At 42.8% G+C, this 21,344-nt stretch overlaps 1 protein-coding gene across 1 annotated transcript in view; it reads left to right on the forward strand.

The window, feature by feature from the left end:
- Nucleotides 1-495: 495 nt before the first annotated feature.
- The window catches only part of GTF2B (general transcription factor IIB), a 40,333-nt gene continuing 19,484 nt past the window's right edge, over nucleotides 496-21,344 (forward strand). Inside the window, exons 1-2 of the mRNA XM_059688955.1 lie at nucleotides 496-652; nucleotides 7,840-7,946. Of these exons, the coding sequence (XP_059544938.1) occupies nucleotides 636-652; nucleotides 7,840-7,946 (124 nt within the window). The 5' untranslated portion in view covers nucleotides 496-635. The remainder of the gene's footprint in view (nucleotides 653-7,839; nucleotides 7,947-21,344) is intronic.

Below are 21,344 nucleotides of genomic sequence, written 5' to 3' on the forward strand. Positions count from 1 at the left end.
GCAGTGCTCGCCCAGGGTTTTGTTTCATCTCCTGCAATTCCAGGGGGTAAGCAAGGCTGATACTACGACTCCTGGCGCCGAAGGTAGAAGGGACGGCTGGCTTAGCTGACGACAGGGCCTGAACTGACACCTGTCCTGACGGAACTAAGTGACTTTCTCGGCTCATTCCAAATTCTTAATGGCATTACCCCTTTAGGCCGGGGAGAAGCGCCTGCCGACCCCAGAAACTGACTTCCGGGTGGGGGAGGGGCGGTTGGCCCTAGCGGGTGTGGGCTTCCCTCCAGCACCGATCCCGGGTTGCTTGTGCTTTAACTCCGCCCAGTTGTGGGTTTTTGGGGGTAGCTTGTTTGCAGGGGTCCGCTTGGAAGTTTTCTTGGGTAGTTTCGTGGATTCACCCAGCTACCGAGCACACGACGGACACGGAAAAGAAAAATAATAAAACGCAAAGCACGTGGCCTTCCGGATCTCACTTTTCTTGGCCCCTCTCCCGACCCGTAGCCGCGCCTTGTTACGACTGCGTGGGCGACTCGTCTATAAAAGCCGGGCTCGGCGCGTCCCGTCGCCACAGTGGCTTCCTGTTCTCTTGCTGTCGGTGTGGAGTTGTTGTCTCGCCCGGAATCCCTGTGGCCGTGAAGATGGCGTCTACCAGCCGGTTAGTACGTCCGCCCGATCCCGGCTAGTCGAGGGCGGGCGGGGACCCCGTGCCCGGCGGCCGCGGGGCTGCCGCGCCAGGCAGGGCACCCAGGAGATGCGGGCGGCGGCGGCCGCACCGGCCGGCCGGCCGGACAAAGGCGCTTCCCAGCGGCGGGGCTGTCAGGGGCGTCGCTGGGGCTGCCGAGCCGCCGGCGTTCCCGCCCCAGGGTCTTAGATCGCCATCTCGCCCGGGCTCCACCCTGTGGGGGCCCCTGGGTCCGCAGCCCCTAGTCTCTCGCCTTTTGCTGAGATTGCAAACGTCTCTTTTTCCTTTCTTTATTCCTTTTTTTTCTACGCTTGTTTTTCCACCTACGGCTCGGGCAGCCCGCGGGGCCGTGAGTCTTCCCTTCCAAAGAGCGGGAGAGGGCTAGTTCAGGTCCCCATCCAGCTGACAGCTGGAAAGTTGGGGACGTCGGTATTGGTGAGCCCGATGGAGTCTGTTGCCATCCCAGAGGCCCTCTGAATGGAGGTTAAGGCATTTCTGAAGATCCGATGAGTTCCCTTCTTAAGAGGCTTCTTTACAAATATCTTCTGTATTTTCCTGAAGAAAATCTTGCCTTCAGAAAATTATTTACAAATGCTGGGAAGTCACTCTAATGCAGCGGTTCTCAACCTGTGGGTCGCGACCCTTTCACAGGGGTCGCCTATGACCATCGGAAAACACATATATAATTACATATTGTGTTTTTGATTAATCACTATGCTTTAATTATGTTCAATTTGTAACGATGAAATTGGGAGTCACCACAACATGAACTGTATTAAAGGGTCGCGGCATTGGGAAGGTTGAGAACCACTGCGTAATGTATTTTAAAAATGCATGTACTCACATGGACAGGAAAAGCATGTAGTGCCCGTAGAGACAGCCTTTAATCCTGTGACCTGAAAAAGGCTTGCAGACCTTAATTATATCTCTCCTTACCACTATGAGGTAGATACGAGTATTTTTGCATGAGTGTAAACTGAGTCATGCCAATGCTGGCTTTTCCAAGTTGAGGGTTAGAACAGGCTGTAGTAAGGAATATATCTCTTGTTCTCACACAGTTGGCTTTTAGTTAATTCATAATGTATTAAAAGTAACTAAGTTCCTATAATTTCTGGAAGGCAACTCTGGCATAAATTTTTGAACCTGTTGTAATCTGTGGAATTGAGTTCCCAATGAAAGCCATTATCATAAGTAGTAAGCTGGAGAAGTCCGGGCCCTTTTTGGTAAACTGCCAAAACTTACTATTTTATGTTACTGTATTTTTTTAAAAAAATGGGCAACTGTGAGGCAGCTTTAGCTAATGGCCTATTTGGTGATAATTGTTAAAGTCAATGACACTCTTGTTTACTGATTCTAATTCTATGATTGAGTGCTCAATCATTCTATCTGGGCGTGGCTCTGTCAGGGAAGGCTTACTTGTAAGTAAATGGGAAATTTCAGCTTCCCAAAGACACCTAAATACAGCGTATGGTCTCTCATGGCAGTAGATCTGAAAGGTGCATGCGGGCATATTTGGGCACAGCTTTTACATATACGAACAGGATGATGTATTTGTATGAAATGTTACAGTATCAGTCTAGTAAATTCACTTGGTAAATTCCTTACCCAAAAAGTACACTATACTTTGTATGCCTTGTTAAAAAAAAAAAATGTTCAAAATAAATTTTTTCTGAACATGCCCAGCTCTATGTGTTAATGCATTGTTCAGCTTTTTGAGTTTTTCTTCCAGTGAGAACAAAGGTAAATGTTAGTATTTCTACCTTTTCACTATTTTTAACTTGAGGAAGATACACAGTTACTAGGCTCTGAAACTGGCTGGTGAAAAAGAGAAGAGCACAAGTGTTCTGAGTTCAAATTTAAGCTCCACCACTTATTCTGTGATTTCGGGCAAATCATTCTCTGGGTATAATCTTTAAAGTGGAGATAATGCCCATCTTCAGGGTGGCTTTGAAGATTAATAATGTATGTACAGCACTAGACCCACAGTAGGCACCCAGTAAGTTATAACTATAAAATGAATTTGGGATTATCTGGCTTCTTAGGTAGTCACAATTGCTTTAGTGTTAGGGGTGATTGTTTACCACATTCCTTTCTATTGTTTTTCCCCTACAACCCCACTCTTGTAGTTTCTCCTTTGTATTACTCTTGGGGAAATTTGATTAAAAGTTGACTTACATGATTTCATTTTATTTTGGATAGGTAACACATTACACATAGTAAAAAGGCAAGAACAGTGAAGAGTAGTCTGCCTTCTTCCCCAGCTTCCAGCCATCTAATTCTTCCCCAAAGCATTCATTGTAACCAGTTTTGTGCTTTCCCAGTGAGTCTCTGCTTTAGCAAATATATGCATACTAGAGGACCGGTGCAGGAATTTGTGCACAGGTGGGGTCTGGCTGGCTCGCCCGATCGAGCTGGGCTGGGTTAACTGGGTGGGAAGGGCCCTGGATGGTTGGCGGGCCAGCCTCGCCCGCTGGTCAAACTCCAGTCAAACTCCTGGTCAAGGAGACAATTTGCATGTTACCCTTTTATTATATAGGATTATATAAGATAGTTCTAAGCCCTCCCACCACCCCCTGAAAAAGGAGTCTAATGTAAACACTGTGCCTTGCTTTTTACCTTTTTTATGAAGTTGGTGCACATGTTTTAAGTGCACAGGTCAATTAATAAGTGAGCATTTACGCAAAGCTACAACCTAGGTCAAGAAATCAAATACCACTAGCACCCTGGAAGCCTCCTTTGTGCCCATAGTTTTCACCACATCCTGATTTCTGACACCATAGATCTGTTTTGCCCACTTTAAGGTTTATATAAATGGCAAAAATATGTGTTCATGAGTAGTTTTTTTTATCAGCATTTTGATATTCATGTTATTGCGTATAACTGTAGTTCATACTTTTCTCAATTTTGTATAAAATTTATACCTTTTTATATAGTAAGCATATCTTTGTGATTTTTATATCATATATATAGATATACTAGAGGCCCGGTGAACAAAAATTTGTGCGGTCAGGGGGAGGAGGGGCCCTCAGTCCGGCCTGTGCCCTCTCGCAGTCTGGGACCCCTCGGGAGATAATGACCTGCTGGCTTAGGCCTGCTCCCGGGTGGCAGAGGGCAGGCGCAATCCCTAGGTGCAGCCCCTGGTCGGGCTCAGAGCAGGGCCGATTGGGGAGTTGGGGCACTGCCCCTGTCATGCACAGAGCAGGGCGGATTGGGAGGTTGTGATGCCACCCTCAGTCACGCTCAGGGTAGGGCCGATTGGGGGGTTGGGGCACCGCCCCCTGTCACACTCAAGGCAGGTTCAATGGGGAGGTTGCAGCGCCACCCCCTGTCATGCACAAAGCAGGGCCCATCAGGAGGGTTGGGGCTCTGTACCCTGTCACGAACAGAGCAGGGTTCATCAGGGGGTTGGGGAGCTCCCCCCTGTCATGCACAGAGCAGGGCCGATTAGGGGGTTGGGGAGCTCCCCCCTCTCATGCACAGAGCAGGGCCGATTAGGGGGTTGAGGAGCTCCCCCCTGTCACTCACAGAGTAGGGCCAATAGGGGAGTTGGGGCACCACCCCCGTCACACACAGAGCAGGGCGGATCAGGGGGTTGGGGCGCCGCCACTGTCACACTCAGGGCAGGGCCGAGGGGGAGGTTATGGCTCTACCCCATCACACACAGAGCAGGGCCCGTGGGGTGGGGGTTGGGGCGCCACCTTCTATCACTCCCAGAGCAGGGCTGATTAGGGAGTTGGGGCACTGCCACTCTCACACTCAGGGCAGGGCCAATGGGGAGGTTATGGCTCTACCCCGTCACACACAGAGCCGCAGGGTGATCAGGGGGTTGGGGAGCTCCCCCCTATCAGGCACAGAGCAGGGCTGATCAGGGGGTTGGGGCGCCTTCCCCTGTCAAGAACAGAGCAGGGTGGATAGGGAGGTTGTGGCCCCGCCCACTGTCACACATAGAGCCACAGGGCAATCAGGGGGTTTGGGCCCTGCCCCCGTCACGCTGATCCGGGTGGCGGGAGGCCTCTCAGCTCCATTGATCCCAGTGCTGGGAGGCATATTACTCTTTTACTATATAGAATAGAGGCCTGGTGCATGGGTGGGGCTGGCTGGTTTGCTCTGAAGGGTGTCCTGGATCAGGGTGGGGGTCCCCACTGGGGTGCCTGGTCAGCCTGGGTGAGGGGATGATGGCTGTTTGCAGCTGGTCACACACCCTTCAGGGTGGGGGTCCCCACTGGGGTGCCTGGCCAGTCTGGGTGAGGGGCTGAGGGCTGTTTTCAGGCCAACTGAAGCTCCCAACTGCTCCTTTTTTTCTTTTTTTATTCTGGGCCAGCTTTAGCTCTGGCTCCAGCTCTGAGGCTTCTGCTGCTGAAAGAAGGTATCTGGTTTGTTTCGGTTCTATAATCGAAAGAAGGTATCTGGTTTGTTTCGGTTCTATAATCGAAACAATCTATAACTCCAGCTCTGAGATCCCGGGCTCGCTGAAAGCAGGTTTCTGGGGTTTTGTTTAGCTTCTATATTTGTTACAATGTTTCTTAAACTGCAAGCTCAGAGGCCGGCAAGGCAGGCGGGGAACGTTGGTTTCCTCCATCACTGAAGCAAGCAAGCCTCATGTTAGTTTCAAGCTGCCTGGCTGCCGGCCGCCATCTTGGCTGGCAGTTAATTTGCATATCTCGCTGATTAGCCAATGGGAAGGGTAGTGGTCGTACGCCAATTACCATGTTTCTCTTTTATTATATAGGATAAATAGATACACATACTACATGATATTGTTTCCCATCAGTCCTTTGTGTGATGTGTGCCACCTGACTGTCCACATTATGCATTTGTAATTACTGTTACTCTCCTAACGTTTTCCTTTATTTTAAAATAATTTTCCATAACTTTTGCTTTTTTAATATTTTATTTGTCATAATTTATGAAAATATTTTTCTATAGGAATTTCTGGAATAAGCATGAATGTAAAGCGAAGCCCACCTCCCATTTTTTTCAATGAAAAGATCAACACGTGTTCTGGTTACCTTGACTATATAAATTTTGGGAATGTGGATTATATTATCAATTTTCCAGTGGAAATTGCCTTCTATGTTGAGAGCTAACATTCTAAATTGTATTATGTGAGAACTTTATCCAAAACCATGAATACCTCTTTTACATGGGTAATGCTGTCTTTTGGATGTATATTTGTGTTGGCTACAACATAACCTTTTATTAGAGTATTTCAAGTGAAATTTTTTCATAATTAAACATTGGCTTTATTACACATAATACAGAAAACATTCTCAGAATAACAATACCTGTACTACCTCTGACATGAGTACTTAACAATGTTAATAGTTCTTATATAGGCTCTCATTAAGTTCTATGTGTAAAGTTGTCTCATCACAAATTTTTACATTGATGTCTTTCCTGTCATATTGGAAGTGAAAAACTCAGTCTCCAGTAAACTCAAAGGAAAGGGCTCATGGAAATGATATTCCTTGAATTCTTGCATGTTATTAACAGTTTATGGTCATTGAAAGCCAGCTTTGCTGCATGTAAAATGTCTGCATCGTGATTGGTTCTTTTTTTTAAATATGTATTTTTAATGATTTCAGAGAGGAGGGGACAGGAAGAGAGATAGAGTCAATTGAGAGAGAATCATTGGTTGTTTCATAGGTCAATTCTCAACCACTGAGCCATGCTGGCTGGGTGGTTCTTTTTCTTTTATTTCCTTATTGTAGTTCAGCATTTTTTTTTATGGCATGAGGTTTTCCTGTTTCAAGTGAACTTTTAAAGACAACTTATTTTTAGTGATAAACATTTGTGAATATGAGGTCATATCCCCAGAAATAATTACAAAATCTATGTTAAATGTCTTTGTTGCTTTTTAAAACTGATTTTGTCTGGTCATTTAAAGCTGATGTGTCTCCCCCAAACTGCTTCATTATAAAATAATTGAACAAATTATTAATATCACAAATAGATTAAAAAGTAGCTTTAAAACTATTTCTTGATTGCCAACAAAATCAATTCTGGACTAAATGAAATCATTAGGTCTTAAGTAAAGTAGAGCCACATCTACCGCCCTCATTTATATTACTTCTGAAGGCCCAGTGCACGAATTCGTGCACCAGTGGGGTCCCTCGGCCTGGCCTGCGGGATCAGGCCAAAACCCGCTCTCCAACATCCCCTGCGGGGTCCTGGATTGCGAGAGAGTGCAGGTCAGCCCGAGGGACCCCACCAGTGCACGATCGGGACCGGGGAGGGACTGTGGGAGGGCTCTAGTACATGTCTGGCCCATCTCGCTCAGTCCCAACAGGCCAGACCCCAGCAGCAAGCTAATGTAACAGTTGGAGCCTCAGCCCCCTGGTCAGTGCACGTCATAGCGACTGGCCGACTGTCTGCCCCCTGGTGGTCAGTGCACATCATAAGCCAGTGGTTGAATGGCCTTAGCATATCATTAACATATTACACTTGGATTGGTTGAACGGTTGACCAGACACTTAGCATATTAGGCTTTTACAGATTAAGTTTAGTATACTATTCTAAATATACCACCATGGTAACTAGCAAGCAGAAAAAATTTATTCTCTGATCAGAGAAATAAGTGGCAGGGGGCACAAACTGCATGGTTATCTGTAACTGTCACAGGTTATTATGGTAGCTAGTCATTTCAGTGCTAATCAAGATTTTTAAAAAACTTAGTTGCCTACATGTTAAGAGAATAAAACACTTGTTTTCTATTTAAAGTTTTTAATGCTTTTTATGTCTGCAAACCAGTAACTTCTTATAAAAAATAATTCCAAAGAATTTACCTGTTAATAACTGGCTAGAATTTAAAGTAATTTAATTGGGGTGTTTACTTCAGAAATTTAGTTTAAATATGTTATAAATGTATATTAGAAAAATGTTGCCCTGACTGGCTTGGCTCAGTGGATAGTGCGTCGGCCTGCGGACTGAAGGGTCCCAGGTTCAATTCTAGTCAAGGGTAAAAAAAAGAAAAAAAGAAAAATGTTAAAAATCCTTCCTCCTCCGACCCCCAGAAGACTACTTTGTTACATGTTGGTTGGGAGGATTGGTATTTCTCACGTATGGTTCACACATTGATGTTTCTCTCTCCCTTTATGTCCTAGGGTGAGAATTTTAAAAAAAGAAACAAAAAAACTTTTTTTTTTCCCCATTTCATTTAGTTTGGATGCTCTCCCAAGAGTCACATGTCCAAACCATCCAGATTCGATTTTAGTGGAGGACTACAGAGCTGGTGATATGATCTGTCCTGAATGTGGCCTGGTTGTAGGTAAGCAGTTATTATAGTTTTAACTAATATCACTATTTTGGATACTTTGTCTTTTGTGTGTTTTCCAAACTGTCTTTTAGTGAATGCATTTTGACTGTTTAAGTAATTCATATTTAATTCATAATTATCATGAAACACTCAAAAAGAATTAAAAAAAAAACACAAGTAAGTAAAATCATTCAGAGATATCATATTTTATTGTCAGTTCAAAGGCATATGTTTTTATTTTTATTTTTTTGAAGAATTTAGAAAGGTTTTAATTGGGAATATAAAGAATGTCTTGCTAAGCATGCAGACAATATTTGTCCTGATTTTTTTTATTTTGCAGTACTATTTTTCTATCTCCCAAATTACAATCAGGTCTGAATTACTTTAGTTTTTGTAGTTTCATGCAGAGTACAAAAGATAGGGAAAAATATCTAGATATTTATCAAGATAAAAAAATGATAACTTTATTCATAGTTCTTTTTATTTGGATATAATAACAGTGCTCCTCACCAGGCACCCATACATTAGTGAAGCCAACATATTACTGTGAAGCCTTGACAAATATCAGAAAATGAATATGAATACAAATGTAAATAAAATATTTGAAACTATGTGGGGAGTATACCACTGGCAATTAGAGAATCAGGATGGTGGGTAAGTGAGAGAGAAACTCCAGTGTGCAAGTTACTGCCCTTGCCTATGGGAATGAAAATAGGATTGAAGGGATTATTGTCAGAAAATTAAATGAGTTATCATGTATAAAGTAAGTTAAACAGTGCTCACCATATAGAAAGCTCTTTATATGTAACTACCATGTTGCCTGAGAACTGGGTTAGCTCCTCTCTGCTGCTAAGCTCAAGAGCCCACATATCAGTCCCCCCCCTTTTTAAAATAATTTTTTATTGTTATATATGTCCCTTTTTCTCCCCATAGATCCTCTCCAGCCCCCCCTGGACCTTCAGCACCCTATTTCTGTGTCCATGAGTTATGCACATATGCATATAAGATCTTTGGTTGATTACCTCCCACCCACCCACCCTCCCCTGCCTTCCCTCTGAGATTCCACACTCTGTTCCATGCTTCCATGTCTCTGGATCCACTCCATTCATCAGTTTATTTTGTTACTTAGATTCCACATATGAGTGTGATCATGTGATACTTGTCTTTCTCTGACTGACTTACCTCAGTTAGCATGATATTCTCCAGCTCCCTCCATGCTGTCTCAAAGGGTAAGAAATTCTTTTTGCATAGAATTCCATGGTATAAATGTACCATAGCTTTTTTATCCACTCATCTACTGATGGGCACTTAGGCTGTTTCCAGATCTTAGCTATTGTAAATTGTGCTGCTATGAACATAGGGATGCACACATTCTTTCTGATTGGTGCTTCTGGGTTTTTAGGATATATTCCTAGAAGTAGGATCACTGGGTCAAATGGCAGTTCCATATTTGATTTTTTGAGGAAACTCCATACTGTTTTCCATAATGGTTGCACAGGTTTGCATTCCCAACAGCAGTGCACGAGGGTTCCCTTTTCTCCACATCCTCGCCAGCACTTGTTTGTTGATTTGTTGATGGTAGCCATTCTGATAGGTGTGAGATGGTACCTCATTGTCATTTTGATTTGCATCTCTCTGATGATTAGTGACTTCAAGCACTTTTTCATATGTCTCTTGGCCATCTGTGTGTCCTCTTTGGAGAAGTGTCTACTAGTATTTAGGTCCTTTGCCCAGTTTTGATTGGATTGTTTGTCTTCCTTTTGTCAGTTGTATGAGTTCCTTATATATTTTGGATATTAACCCTTTATCAGATGTATCATTGCCAAATATGTTCTCCCATACAGTGGGCTGCCTGTTCGTTATGTTGATGGTTTCTTTTGCTGTGCAGAGGCTTTTTAGTTTGATGTAGTCCCATTTGTTTATTTTCTCCTTAGTTTCCTTTGGCTTAGGAGATGTATCAGTAAACATATTGCTACAAGAGCTGTCTGAGATTTTGCTGCCTATGGGTTCTTCTAGAATTTTTATGGTTTCACGTCTTATATTTAAGTCCTTTATCCATTTTGAGTTTATTATTGTGTATGGTGAAGGTCGGTGATCTAGTTTCATTTTTTTTGCATGTATCTGTCCAATTTTCCCAACACCATTTATTGAAGAGACTATCTTGATTCCATTGTATGCTCTTGCCTCCTTTGTCAAGTATTAATTGAGCATAATGGCCTGGGTTGAGTTCTGGATTCTCTGTTCTGTTCCATTGATCTATATGCCTGTTCTTGTGTCAGTACCAGGCTGTTATGATTATGGTGGCTTTGTAGTATAACTTGAAATCTGGTATTGTGATTCCTCCAACTTTGTTTTTCTTTTTTAGAATTGCTGCAGCTACTCGGGGTCTTTTTTGATTCCATATAAATTTTTGGAGTATTTGATCTAACTCTGAAATATGTTGTTAGTATTTTAATAGGGATTGCATAGAATCTGTAGATTGCTTTGGGTAGTATGGAAACTTTAATGATGTTGATTCTACCAATCCAAGAACAAGGTACAATCTTCCACTTGTTTATATCTCCTTCTATCTCTTTTTTCAACATCCTGAAATTTTCCCAGATGCATATGTTTTATAATGTTGGATAGGAGGGAACATCAATTTGAGAGTTAATAAAAAAAAAAAAATAGGCCCCCAGTTTCCTGAGTTCTTAGTCTTAAATATTTGATGGGGCATTGAGGATGGCAGGATTACACCCATGTAATATAACTTTTGTGGCTTTTAAATGTCATTTATTTCGGATCATAAAAGTGTATCTGTGTTGAATCTTATCCAAGGCTTTTTTGTAAACAAAGTTGTAATTTTCATTTCCTATGGAATGATTTATGTTTTTCTAGTGTAAAATAGTCATTGCTAAAAATATTTCTTAAAATTTCACTTTTATTTCTTTGCTCACTAATCTAGAAATGCACCAAAACTTTAGAATAGAAATGGTCTACTTAAAAATTATTCTGCCCAGCCAATGTGGCTTGGTTGGTTGAGTGTTGTTCCATGCACCAGGAAGTTGCGAATTTGATTTCAGGTCAGGATACATGCCCGGGTTGGGAACTCAATCCTCAGTAGGGGGCAAGCAGGAGGCAGCTGATTGATGTTTCTCTCTCATCCATGCTTCTATCTCTCTGAAATCAATAAAAACATTTAAATATATAAAAGACTAATATGCATATTGTCCCTGGGGGAGTTCGACCAGGAGCCTGATCACTCACTGTGACGTGTGCGAACCATCAGGGGGCGGCCTGGAATGAAGGAAGTCCCCGGCCGGCAGCCAGGGAAGGGAGGCCCCAGCTGGCAGCTGGAAGGCCCTGATTGCCGGTCAGGCCTAGGGACCCTACCCGTGCATGAATTTCATGTCCCAGGCCTCTAGTATTTTTATAAAAAGTATTCTGGTGGTAGTGTTGCAGCCATGCCTTAGTAGTTTGAAAATGCTAGGATTGTGGGAAGTATAACAGATACTGTTGATGTACTGTGGACGTGTTTACTGGAGGACATCTGTAATATTCATTTAACCCTACCAGACCTGAGGCCCTGAACCTAACTGTCCCCTACACCTGGGCTCCTGAGCATTAAAGAGAAAAACCAACATGATATAGAAAAATGTTAGTTACATGCAAACAAGTGGTTAGAATAAGATGGAACTTGGAGACATTGTAGAAAATAGGTGTAGGCAAAGTACCGAAAATTAGGTACAGCGGTATAGCGGCAGATTTGGAAATTACCGAAAAATCGGTACAGCGGTCTGGTAGGGTTAAGTAGGCTGCTTTCTTCAGATCTCCAGTGGGAATTTTATTTTTATTTTTTTAAAAAAATATATTTTATTGACTTTTTTACAGAGAGGAAGCGAGAGAGAGATAGAGAGTTAGAAACATCGATGAGAGAGAAACATCGATCAGCTGCCTCCTGCACATCCCCTACTGGGGATATGCCCGCAACCCAGGTACATGCCCTTGACCGGAATCGAACCCGGGACCTTTCAGTCTGCAGGCCGACGCTCTATCCACTGAGCCAAACCGGTTTCAGCTCCAGTGGGAATTTTAAATCATATAGAGCTACTAATAAGAATTGAAATCCATTTGCATTGTATTATGCTCAGTAAGAAATATTTTTAACAGCTAGTTCACTTTACAGTAGACATTGTTCTAAATGACTTACATATTCACTCAGTTTAATCTCAGAGAAATATGTGAGGTGAGTGCTCATATTATCTTCATTTTGGAGGTTAGGAAACTGAAGTTTAGGTAATCTGGCAGTCTTGCTCCTCTGTCTGCATGGGAGCCAAATTTCTATCCTACATAATCAAATGAGTTCAATTGGAGATTGGCACACTACGACCCACTGCCTGTTTTCACATGGCCTGTATGCTAAGAATGGCTTTTACATTTTTAAATGGTTGAAAAAAATCAAGAGAATAATATTTTGGGGCACATGAAAATAATAAAATTCTTATTTTAGTGTCCATAAGTAAAGTTTTATTGGAGCACAGCCATAATCATTTGTTTACATATTGACTATTGCTGCTTTCATAATACAACAGCAGAATTTAGTAGTTGCAACAGAAACCATATATGTTGCTCTCATCACTTTGTACTGCTGCTCAGTGTACTACAAATCCCAGTTGATAGTTAAAATCCCACAGCATTTTTAAGTAACAAGCATACCTCCATACTGCAACATTTTATTTATTTGTTTTGTTATGATTGCATACTCATTATGTCAAAACAAACAAAAAACGATGAACTTGAATGTCATGCTTTTAAGGCCCAGTGTAGTATGAGTTATTTTGTTATTGAATTAGATGGTGAAGCATTGTGTTTATTATGCTATGATATTTTAGCTGTGCTAAAAGAATGCAATAAACATTTAGGTTACCAGACAAAACACTGTCACAGTACTCCCAACTGAGGAAAACAATGGTGAGAAGATTTAGAAAATGTAAAACAGAATATCTCATCACAGCAGAATTTCTTCACAAAAATAAAAGAATGAAAATAAGGCTGCAGCTAAAGTTTCTGAGTGGCTCATTTGTAGGCCAAGCAGGGAAAGCCATTTACCAATGGTGAGTTAATTAATTTTTTTTTTAAATATGTGTTTTATTGATTTTTCACAGAGAGGAAGGGAGAGGGATAGAGAGTTAGAAACATCGATGAGAGAGAAACATCTATCAGCTGCCTTCTGCACATCTCCTACTGGAGATGTGCCTGCAACCAAGGTACATGCCCTTGACTGGAATTGAACCTGGGACCTTTCAGTCCGCAGGCTGACGCTCTATCCACTGAGCCAAACTGGTTCTGGCGGTGAGTTAATTAATTTATGTGTGATTGCAACAGCTGAAGAAATGTATCCAGAGAAAAACTTATTAAGACTGTTAGCCTTTCAGTAAGAACAGTTGTTTGAAGAGTTGAGGACATCAATACTCAAAATATAAGGCAAATTATTTCAACTATTTTTCCTAGACTCTTGATGGCTTGACAGATGTTACTGATGTTGAGTTGTTTATTCAAGGAGTCAGTGCAGAGTTTGCAGAGTTTGAAACTGCATGGAACATCCATAGGAGAAAGTACGTTCAAAGATGTTGCAAGAGTATTGATTCAGTACAACGTAAAGTGGAATCTGTTAAAATGTATTATAACTTACTAGTGGCCTGGTGCACGAAATTTGTGCACATTAAAAGGGAATTAGAGGAAATATTTTAATAATTGCTATTTGCCCTCTCTCTATAATAGAAGTGTCAGAGATGAAAGAAAATTAGTAAAATGTATATGAAAATCTTCCTCTTGTCAGAGTCTGGGGTGCGCCGAGGGACCTAGAGTCAAGTCCCCGCCCACCACCTGCACGTGCTTCGAAAATGCAGGAGACCCAGAACTGGTCGGCCCCACCCACATTGGGTGAGCCAGCTCCAACCCTGTCAAGCTCTGCTGGGTGGAGGGCACGGCCTGAAGTCCCTCACCCCAGCCAGGTGCCATGCAGCCTTAGGTCCTTGCTATTCAGTCGTGACGTTATGGCATCCTGGCTAATTTGCATATTCCTATATTATATAGATAGACTAGAGGCCCGGTGCACAAAAATTTGTGCACTCGGGGGAAGGGGGCGTCCCTCAGCCCGGCCTGTGCCCTCTCGCAGTCTGGGACCCCTCGGGGGAGATAACAACCTGCTGGCTTAGGCCTGCTCCCGGGTGGCAGAGGGCAGGCCCAATCCCTAGGTGCAGCCCCTGGTCGGGCTCAGAGCAGGGCTGATTGGGGAGTTGGGGCGCCACACCTGTCATGCACAGAGCAGGGCGGATCGGGAGGTTGCGATGCCACCCTCAGTCACGCTCAGGGTAGGGCCGATTGGGGGGTTGGGGCACCGCCCCCTGTCACACTCAAGGCAGGGTCGATGGGGAGGTTGCGGCGCCACCCCCTGTCACTCACAGAGCAGGGCCCATCTGGGGGGTTGGGGCTCCATACCCTGTCACTCACAGAGCAGGGTTGATCAGGGGGTTGGGGAGCTCCCCCCTGTCACTCACAGAGTAGGGCCAATAGGGGAGTTGGGGCACTGCCCCCTGTCACACACACAGCAGGGTGGATCAGGGGGTTGGGGCACCGCCACTGTCACACTCAGGGCAGGGCCGATGGGGAGGTTATGGCTCTACCCCGTCACACACAGAGCAGGGCCCGTGGGGGGGTTGGGGTGCCGCACCCTGTCACACACAGAGCAGGGCTGATCAGGGGGTTGGGGCACTGCAGCCTGTCACACAGCCACAGGGCAATCAGGGGGTTGGGGAGCTCCCCCCATCAGACACAGAGCAGAGCTGATCAGGGGGTTGGGGCGCCTTCCCCTGTCACAAACAGAGCAGGGTGGATAGGGAGGTTGTGGCCCCGCCCCCTGTTACACACAGAGCTGCAGGGCAATCAGGGGGTTTGGGCGCTGCCCCCTGTCATGGTGATCCCGGTGCCGGGAGACCTCGCGGCTCCGCTGATCCCCGTGCTGGGAGGCATATTACCCTTTTACTATATAGGATAGAGACCTGGTGCACGTGTGGGGGCTGGCTGGTTTGCCCTGAAGGGTGTCCTGGATCAGGGTGGGGGTCCCCACTGGGGTGCCTGGCCAGCCTGGATGAGGGGATGATGGCTGTTTGCAGCTGGTCACACACCCTTCAGGGTGGGGGTCCCCACTGGGGTGCCTGGCCAGTCTGGGTGAGGAGCTGAGGGCTGTTTTCAGGCTCCTTTTTTTCTTTTTCTTTTTTTTATTCTGGGCCAGCTTTAGCTCTGAGGCTCCAGCTCTTAGGCCTCCGCTGCTGAAAGCAGGTTTCTGGCCTTTGTTTACCTTCTGTATTTGAAACAATGTTGCGATCCTGATGGCTGACGCCCGGAGACTAAAGCAGGTTTCTGGGGTTTTGTTTGGCTTCTATTTTTGTAACATAGTTTCTTAGAGTTGCAGCTCAGAGGCCGGCAAGGCAGGCGGGGAAGGTTGGTTTCCTCCTTCACTGAAGCAAGCAAGCCTCATGTTAGTTTCAAGCTGCCTGGCTGCCATCTTGCCTGGCAGTTAATTTGCATATCGCCCTGATTAGCCAATGGGAAGGGTAGCGGTCGTACGCTAATTACCATGTTTCTCTTTTATTAGATTAGTTAGGATGGTGGTGAAAAAATGTGTGGAGCAGAACTTATTTGCAAAGTGTAAAAATGTAAGATTTTTAAAAACCTATAGTTATTCATTGTATTTTTCATCACCAGATACATTGTGGAAAAGGTTTGAACCTATCATGTACTATTACTGATCCAATAGTGTCAGTTGTGGACTTCATTCAATCTCATGGACAGTTCTACCACACAGTAATTTGTTTGCTTAATAGTGGAAAAGTTACCTTGTAATTTTTGTAGCTTAGGGGCAAGATTGAAATTTTTCTGAACCAGTACTGCCTTCAATAATTATTAAACACTGAATGGCTTTGGTAATTAACTATTGCTGTAGACTTGCTAATATTTCCAAATGAATTCAACCTAGAGTCACAAGGCAAAACAGTGCCTATATGTTAAACACTGTGATACAGTGAATTTGACAGCAACTAATGTCTGAATCACAAGTAGTGTTAAATTGCTTTATGTAGTATTTTTTATACTTCCATTGATGTCAGAAGTTAAAATAAGAACTAAGATCTTCATTCCCAAACAGATCTGCAGCAGATATACAGGGTGTTCCCCCCAAAATGTATGCACAGTATGACAGCTGATAGTTCAGTTTTTAAAATGTAATGTTTTTTAATAAACATTGCCTTTAATTATTCAAAGTGTGTGTATATGTTTTTTGGGCCACCCTGTATTGCCAGACTCAAACTATATTTTCATTAATTTTCAGACCTGGATACAAAAGCAAAGGAAATTTTCATCTTATAAAATCTGTTTAATTGTGCAATTTAGGAGCTTCCACCAAACCTTCAGTTGGAAGTGGTTAGTGTACACTGTAGTGACATGATAAAAAGCAAATATCAGAATGTAATAAAATTCTATAAATGCCTTGCAAGCAATGAATATGCTCAATTAAAATCATATGCTTGTGGCCTAGCTGGTTTGTCTCAGTGGATAGAGCGTCGGCCTGTGGACTGAAGCAGTGGTCGACAACCTTTTGGACCAAATAGATACCACCAGTTGGCGACTGCTGCTCCAAAGGTTTCGTTAAACCAGCAGTCACCAACCTTTCGGACCTCACGGACCACCGGTTGGCGACTGCTGGACTGAAGGATCATGGGTTCAGTTCATGTCAAGGGCACATGCCTGAGTTGTGGGCTCAATCACCAGTGAGGGGATGTGCAGGATTCTCTCTTCTCATTGATGTTTCTCTTTCTCCCTCTCCCTTCCTCTCTGAAATCAATAAAAATATACTTAGAAAATCATATGCTTGTGGATTAATTTCAGTATTTGGCAATATTTGTGTGAAAAAGACTTTTAAAAAGTGAAATACATAAAATCTTGTTGACACAGCATTGACAGATGAACATTTGCAGTCAGTGTTGAAAGGGGACACTTAGTTTGAGTTCCAGTTATGTGAAATGTTATCCCCCAGAAAGAGAATTCCATTCTTCTATTTTGCTGATACGCCAAGCAAATTATTTTGAAAATACCTTAATTAAACATGACGCTTCATGAGTCTAAATTGTAAAAGTACATATACATACATATGTGTGTACATAAGTTATCTATAATAATAAAAGCATAATATGCTAATTAGACTGGACAGCTGAATGTCCTTCCGGACAAAGCCGTGGTGGCTGCGAGGGCTGAGGGCAGGCAGCCATAGTGGCCAACGGCAGCAGCAGCAGGGTGATGGGGATGGCGCCTTCCCTGATCAGCCCGGTCACCTCCCGCAGAAGGAGGCCAGACTGTGGCTTAGGCCCGCCCCACAGGGAGCGGGTTTAAGCCATCAGTAGGACATCCCCTCCCTGACTGTGAGAAGGGGGCAGGCCGGGCTGAGTGACTCCCCCGCCACCCCCCTTCCGCCCCCAGTGTACGAATTTTTGTGCACCGGGCCTCTAGTCTATAATAATAAAAGGGTAATATACCAATTACACCAGACGTCCTTCCAGACAAGCCGGGGCCAGAGGGAATCCGCCCAGGTCCCGGGTGCCTAGCGGCAGGGCTGGAGTGAAAGCTGGTGCCAGCAGCCGGGGGAAGGAAGGCCTACTCTTGCAAGAATTTTCGTGCATCGTGCCTCTACTATTGATAATAAATTTAGATTGTAGTATATAATTAAATTTGCATTATCTTGCTGGTTTAAAGGCATGTACTCTTTCTTCCCAGCTCAATTCAAGCCTTTTTTTCTTATACTATGGAGACAGGGGAGAAATTAAGCTGAGCAAGTCTTCTCCAATCCACTTAAAATTAGTGGCTTTTTCTTATTTGAGATACTGATGTCCATAGGAATTTAAATCCAGACATGTAATATCATCATTGGTTTCTTATTAAATGATCTTGGTATAATGGATTGATTGTACTTGCCATAAAAGGTTTTCATTTTATGACTTTTTAGATTATATCAGATTTATTGAATAATCAACAGACAAGTTTAGAAACTGAAACTCTTAGAATTATTTTTAAATAACTCTGTAATTATTGTTTAATTTGTGCTTGAAACTTATGACAGCTTCTAACTCTTAATTTCAAACTCAAGACTAGATACCACTCAGTTGTCATTTTCAAAGCCATATTACTCAAATCATTTGGAAAGTAGAGTTCATTACTATCACTTTTTAAAATGAAATAATTCATAATATAAAAATTATATTTATCTTTTATGGTATATACTACCTTCTCTCCAGTCTTTAATAACACTTTTCTCACTCTTCTTCAAACCTGCATTCATTGGCTCCTTGAAGCCCACCATTCAGTTACAAAACCAGTGTCACATGTTTTTAAAGCAATATCGTACTTTCAGGAAACGATTTCTGTTTCAATTACATGACAAACTCAGAACTTTGTGGCTTATAGCAACCATTTTATTTTGCTCATGATTTCACTGGAAGGACTCATCTGGGCCATTGTTTCCACATGGCACAGGCTAAATGTGGAGGATCCACTTCCATGATGGCTTCTTCACCTGCATTTCTTGGCCTCCCTACATGGCTCTGTCATTGTCTAGGGCTTCTCTGTAGTTGTGTCAGTGTAGTCATATTTCATACGTGGTGGTTGGTTTCTAAGACTAATATCCCAAGAGCAAGTGTTTTGTACTTGGATAGTTAGGGCTATGGGTAGACTATGATCACTTCTGTATTGTATTAATCAAAGTAGTCTTAGGTCCCACCTAGATTGGAAGGGGTGGAGAAATAGGCTTCATATCAGTGTGAGAGGGACATGGTCATGTTGCAGAAGAGCATGTGAATGGGAGATAACTGCTGCTGTCTTTGGAAAGTACTACACATTTAATGTCTTGTTTCCCTTCTATCCCAGTATTTAAATGGCTGTGTAGTATTTAGTCTATCCTGTAACTTAGGCCATTTACAACTTCTGTTGCTATTTTTTTTAACACTATTTAACATGTAAACATTGTTTGGCTTTCCTCTTATTTGAATTATAGGATTTTAATTTTAAACATATGAAGTGTTATGATTTGTGATTGGCTGTCTTACATTATCAGTAATCCTTAAGATATTGGTAGTGACCTCTAAAATAGGGCCAATTTTTTTAAAGCAAAGCTTTGTCATTGGCTCTAATAGCACTTTTTGTTTTGTGTCCGCCCCCCCCCCCCCCAAATCCTAACAGTTTAATTGTGTAACATTAAAAGATGAGCACTAGGTGGCAGCATAATCATATTTAAATCATCAATTTGTGTATAAATTTTACTTTGTACATTGTTTATATTGACAAAGTATTTAGTGACCTGTTGTAATAGCTGTTAAAGCATGAAGTTGGTTATCATGACTTTTATAAGTAGGATTTCACAATAAGAGGTTGTTTAGAACTACTGGTGTCATTTCTAGTTAAAGCCACTTTTGTGAAACCATTTGAAATTGTTTTTAAAAGCAATTAAGGGAAATACCGTAGCTAGTTTAGGTAGACTTGAAAGAGAAAATGAGTCAATTTGATCTCTTCCTCCTAGGCTCATTCTGGGTGTTGTTTATTGAATATATGAATATTCATTAAGAATCGGCTGAGACTAATCATGTCAAGTCATTGCCTGTCAGATAGTTGAGATATACCTTTTGTAAATAGCTTTTTTTGAGAAGAAAATAAAATCTGCTGGAAACTGAACCCTAAAAAAAAAAAAAAATCAGCTGGAAAATATGTTTTAAAGGATTCCAGGTTCCACTTTAAGGTCACACATCATATTAAGAAACACAAATCTATACTGTTAACTTTACAGTTTACCAGTCTTTAAGATGTTCTGTATTTTTAGATTTTGTAATCTTTGTTTTCTATGTCTCCAGACCTAGACTACAAATTCCTCTAGAGTATATAGTTTAGATGTATAACTAGCAGTCAATGGCCCTGGAGTCTAGGCTTGGCTCTATAGGTAAAAGTTATATAACTACTAGAGGCCCGGTGCACGGGATTAGTGCACTGGTGGGGAGTGTGACCTGAGGGGATCAGCTCGCTGTGGGAATGCTGCTCATCTCGGTCAGCTGAGCAGCTGTGGACCCACCCTCTGAGCGGCTGCTCCTGCTGTGGGAACACACCACCAGGGGGCAGCTCCTGTGTTGAGCGTCTGCCCCTTGGTGGTCAGTGCACGTCATAGTGACTGGTCGACTGGTTGTTTTGGTCGTTCTGCCGTTCGGTCACTGGGCTTTTATATATATAGAAAACTAGTGGCCCAGTGTCATGCATTGGTGGGGGTGGGGGGGGGTGTCCCTCAGCCCGGCCTGCACTCTCTCCAATCTAGGACCCCTTGGGGGATGTCCTAAACTGGCAGTTGGACATCCCTCTCGCAATCTGGGTCCCTGGCTCCTAACTGCTCACCTGCCTGCCAGCCTGATTGCCCCCACTTCCGGTCTGATCACCCCTAACTGCTCCCCCCAACCGGCCTGCTCGCCTCTAACCACCTCTGCCTCGGCCCTGCCGCCATGGCTTTGTCTGGAAGGACATCTGGTCTCCTGGAAGGTCTCCCAGTCTAATTAGCATATTACCCTTTTATTAGTATAGATAGTCAAGTTATATAATTTCTCAAAGTTTAACTTTATTTTATATAAATGTAAAATAAGTCCTCTTCACCCCCTGGGGGGGGGAGGGCATGTACAATATATCTCAGAATTGTTAGGAGTTATTAAGAATTAAATGAGATAATGTATAAACTATACAGCATAATTTTAGTATGAAATTTCAGTGTACATATTTTGGAAATGCAAGTTATTTCTTTTTGTTAACCTTTTATAAGGAGAGGGTGATTCTAAGTCTGAGGTGCCATTCTTATAACAAGGCAGTTACAAAATGTTTTTGAGTGATTATTGTGGATCTGTCATATTTAATGCTTCAATTGTGTTTTAACAATTATTGGGTTACTATCTTTAACTTTGCATCAGCAGGGTTTCATAAAGGAACAGCTTCAGGTTTAGTTCAATATGACCAAGCTATGTTTTTAAATTAAGGGACATTTGAATTCATTTTCAGATTCTTGCTTTGGCTTCTCTAATAAGCCCTCAGAGACTGCTTTCTTGCCTAATTTAAAATTGTTAATTTAGATGCTACTTTCTCCCATAAGAAAGTTACTAATTTTACTCAGTTAACCACTCTCTTACATAGTTTTTTTCATTTTACAGAAAGGCAAATTGAAGCTGCAGTGCTTAGGTAATAAACACAAGTTTCTACATCTAGTAAGTGACAGCGCCACTTAAATTCAGATCGTAGGACGCCTTTGGTTTTTCTACTACAAGTTTCCGTTAAGCACTCTGCTGCTTAGAGTAATAGAAAGAT

Source organism: Myotis daubentonii, chromosome 3, assembly GCF_963259705.1.
Source record: "Myotis daubentonii chromosome 3, mMyoDau2.1, whole genome shotgun sequence".
Taxonomy (NCBI): domain Eukaryota; kingdom Metazoa; phylum Chordata; class Mammalia; order Chiroptera; family Vespertilionidae; genus Myotis; species Myotis daubentonii.